Source organism: Papaver somniferum, chromosome 7, assembly GCF_003573695.1.
Source record: "Papaver somniferum cultivar HN1 chromosome 7, ASM357369v1, whole genome shotgun sequence".
NCBI classification, from domain to species: Eukaryota; Viridiplantae; Streptophyta; class Magnoliopsida; order Ranunculales; family Papaveraceae; genus Papaver; species Papaver somniferum.
This window is the reverse complement of record NC_039364.1, coordinates 64609234-64611563: the sequence shown is the minus strand read 5'-3', so window position 1 is coordinate 64611563 and position 2330 is coordinate 64609234. Positions and strand designations below refer to the sequence as shown.

General features: G+C 33.9%; 1 protein-coding gene across 1 annotated transcript; it reads left to right on the top strand.

Annotated features, from left to right (window-relative positions):
- The first annotated feature begins 584 nt into the window (after window positions 1–584).
- Window positions 585–1163, top strand: LOC113294701. Its single transcript, XM_026543079.1, has one exon. The coding sequence runs from the start codon at window positions 585–587 to the stop codon at window positions 1161–1163; it is 579 nt and encodes a 192-aa protein (XP_026398864.1).
- The last annotated feature ends 1167 nt before the right edge of the window (window positions 1164–2330 follow it).

Here is a 2330-nt window from a genome sequence, read left to right as displayed (position 1 = left end):
AGAATGGGTAGTAGGAAATTGGTGTAACAACTTATAATCAGTGTGTGTTTATTCTGCACTAGGTCTCGGAGTTTTTCTGTTTTTGTGGTTTCCTCGTTAACAAAATTTCTGGTATCTGTGATATTTCTTTTCCGCATTATATTGTTTATCTTTATAACTGAAATATCACAGGTTGTGCATTAATCAATCATTATTGATAAATTCGACCTTGTTTGTTGGATAGGATTTTGATTGATCTTGGATATTGCATATTGGTCTTTGCTACCGTCCAAGTATTTCTCACATCAATCAGGCTCATAGATTTCTATCTGTTTGATTTGCTGATTGATTTGAGAAAAAGAGATAAACTCTTTAATATTATTCTTTGATTGAGTTTTCACTCTCGGAATATTATTGAGGTTTATTCCATACAAATTTCCAAACAAAATATTGGGTGTGGTTGTTAGACCCCCGCTTTTTCACAAACCCTAAAACTTAGAGAATGGGAGCCAAATTTCAATCCGGCTGCTCAGAAATCGACTACTGTTTTTGTCTGGATTCAGTTTCCTGGTCTAAGAATTGAATATTGGAAAGAAAAAATTATTATGGATTTGGGTGAAAGATTTGGTAGAGCTATTAAGGTGGATGAAACTACATTGAAGAGAGAAGTTGGCTACTATGCTAGTGTTCTTGTGGAAGTGGATTTATCAATATATATTCCGAATCAATTTTTATTAAAAACAAAGTACGGTAGTTTTAGTCAAGAAGTTCAAATTCCTCAAACACCCAAGTTTTGTAACCATTATAAGGTGGTAGGGCATTTGGTCACTGAATGTAGATCAAACAAAAGTAACTTTCAGTCTGGAAAGGAGCAAGTAGTAAAGGAAAAGAGACAATGGAAGCCTAAAGTGAGAATTCCAAGTACAAGTGGTTTTGATATCTTTTTCACAAATGAAGAAAAATCAATGCAACAGCAGGTTGATGATCTTATTTTTAGTGAAGATGAAATGATGGATGTTATTGTACCTCCAATATTGCATCCAGGGGAGAATTTAGATGGTCTTATGGACAAGCAATTTACTCTTGATATTCAAAAGGATTTTCCATTATTATCTGATGAAAAATTACTTAATGTAGCTTCAGTTAATTTTTGGGTCCTTTTATTAAAGAGCCAGGGAAAGTAGGTAACTTCTGGTATCATAGGAAAGGAAAAGGTTAAAGAAATTATTACACATTCAAGTGAGGATAAATTTGGTTCAATTAATATGGTAAATAATTTTCAAGGAGGTGGGAGTAAAGTTACTTCAAATAAGTTTCAAATTTTGAGAGATGTGGCTGATGAGATGCACTCTGATGTTGGTGGGGATAATTCTACTTCAGGTGGGAATGGAAACTCCAAAGTGGTGGGTAAAAATGTTAGATGAAAGAATATAAGACATAATTCTAATGTCATTACAAGAAAACAGGCAGCAACACAGTCAATTCAGCTAACACAAAATGAGTGAGAAGTCCTTCTACTTCTAAAACTATTTCCTCTCAATGAAGGTTTTGTTCTGGAATGTCAGAGGCTTGAAGAGATTGAGAACCAAATACAAATTAAAAAGTTTAGTTAATCATTTTGTCCTGCTTTGGTATGGATAGCTGAACCTAAAGTGAAAGCTAATGGGAATCCTATAAAAAGTTTAAAACTACCAGGTATGTGTAAGCAACTAATTCATAACTCTGTTCAGGGTGAGAGGCTAATATTTGGTTATTCTGGCATGTTTCTTTAGTTTTTTTTTATATAAAGAGAAGATTCATTAGATGAAGAAGAATTTACAAAATCTACCAGAGTTAGAGAAAAGAAAAAAAGAAAAAAGAACAGATTACATGAAGATTACATCCCAACTATTGTGCACTGAATAAGAAAAGTTCAAATGAACTCTATGTCCAGCAGCAGCAGCCTAGCTAAGAACAAGAGATTTAACATCAATGATTAACTCATCATCAGTTTTAAAATTGTAATACTTTTCAAAGGTCCTACAGTTCCTTTCACGACATACAACCCAAATCACTGCAGCTGGAATGAGGCCCCAAATGAATTTGTCAGAAGGAGAAAAATAAGATTATTGATCCCACATTTCTACAAGTTGACGCATAGAAAAAGGAAAAACCCACGCCCAATTACCACCTGGAAAGACTGTACACCAAATCTTACGAACAATCTTACAATGTAAGAAAAGATGTTCGTGAGTTTCTATTGTATTACCACAGAGAATGCATGAATTGTAAAGATTAACTCCCTTAACCTGAAGTTTGTCGAGCTTATCATGGATTACACACCAGACCAAAAACTTAACTTTCGGAGGGAT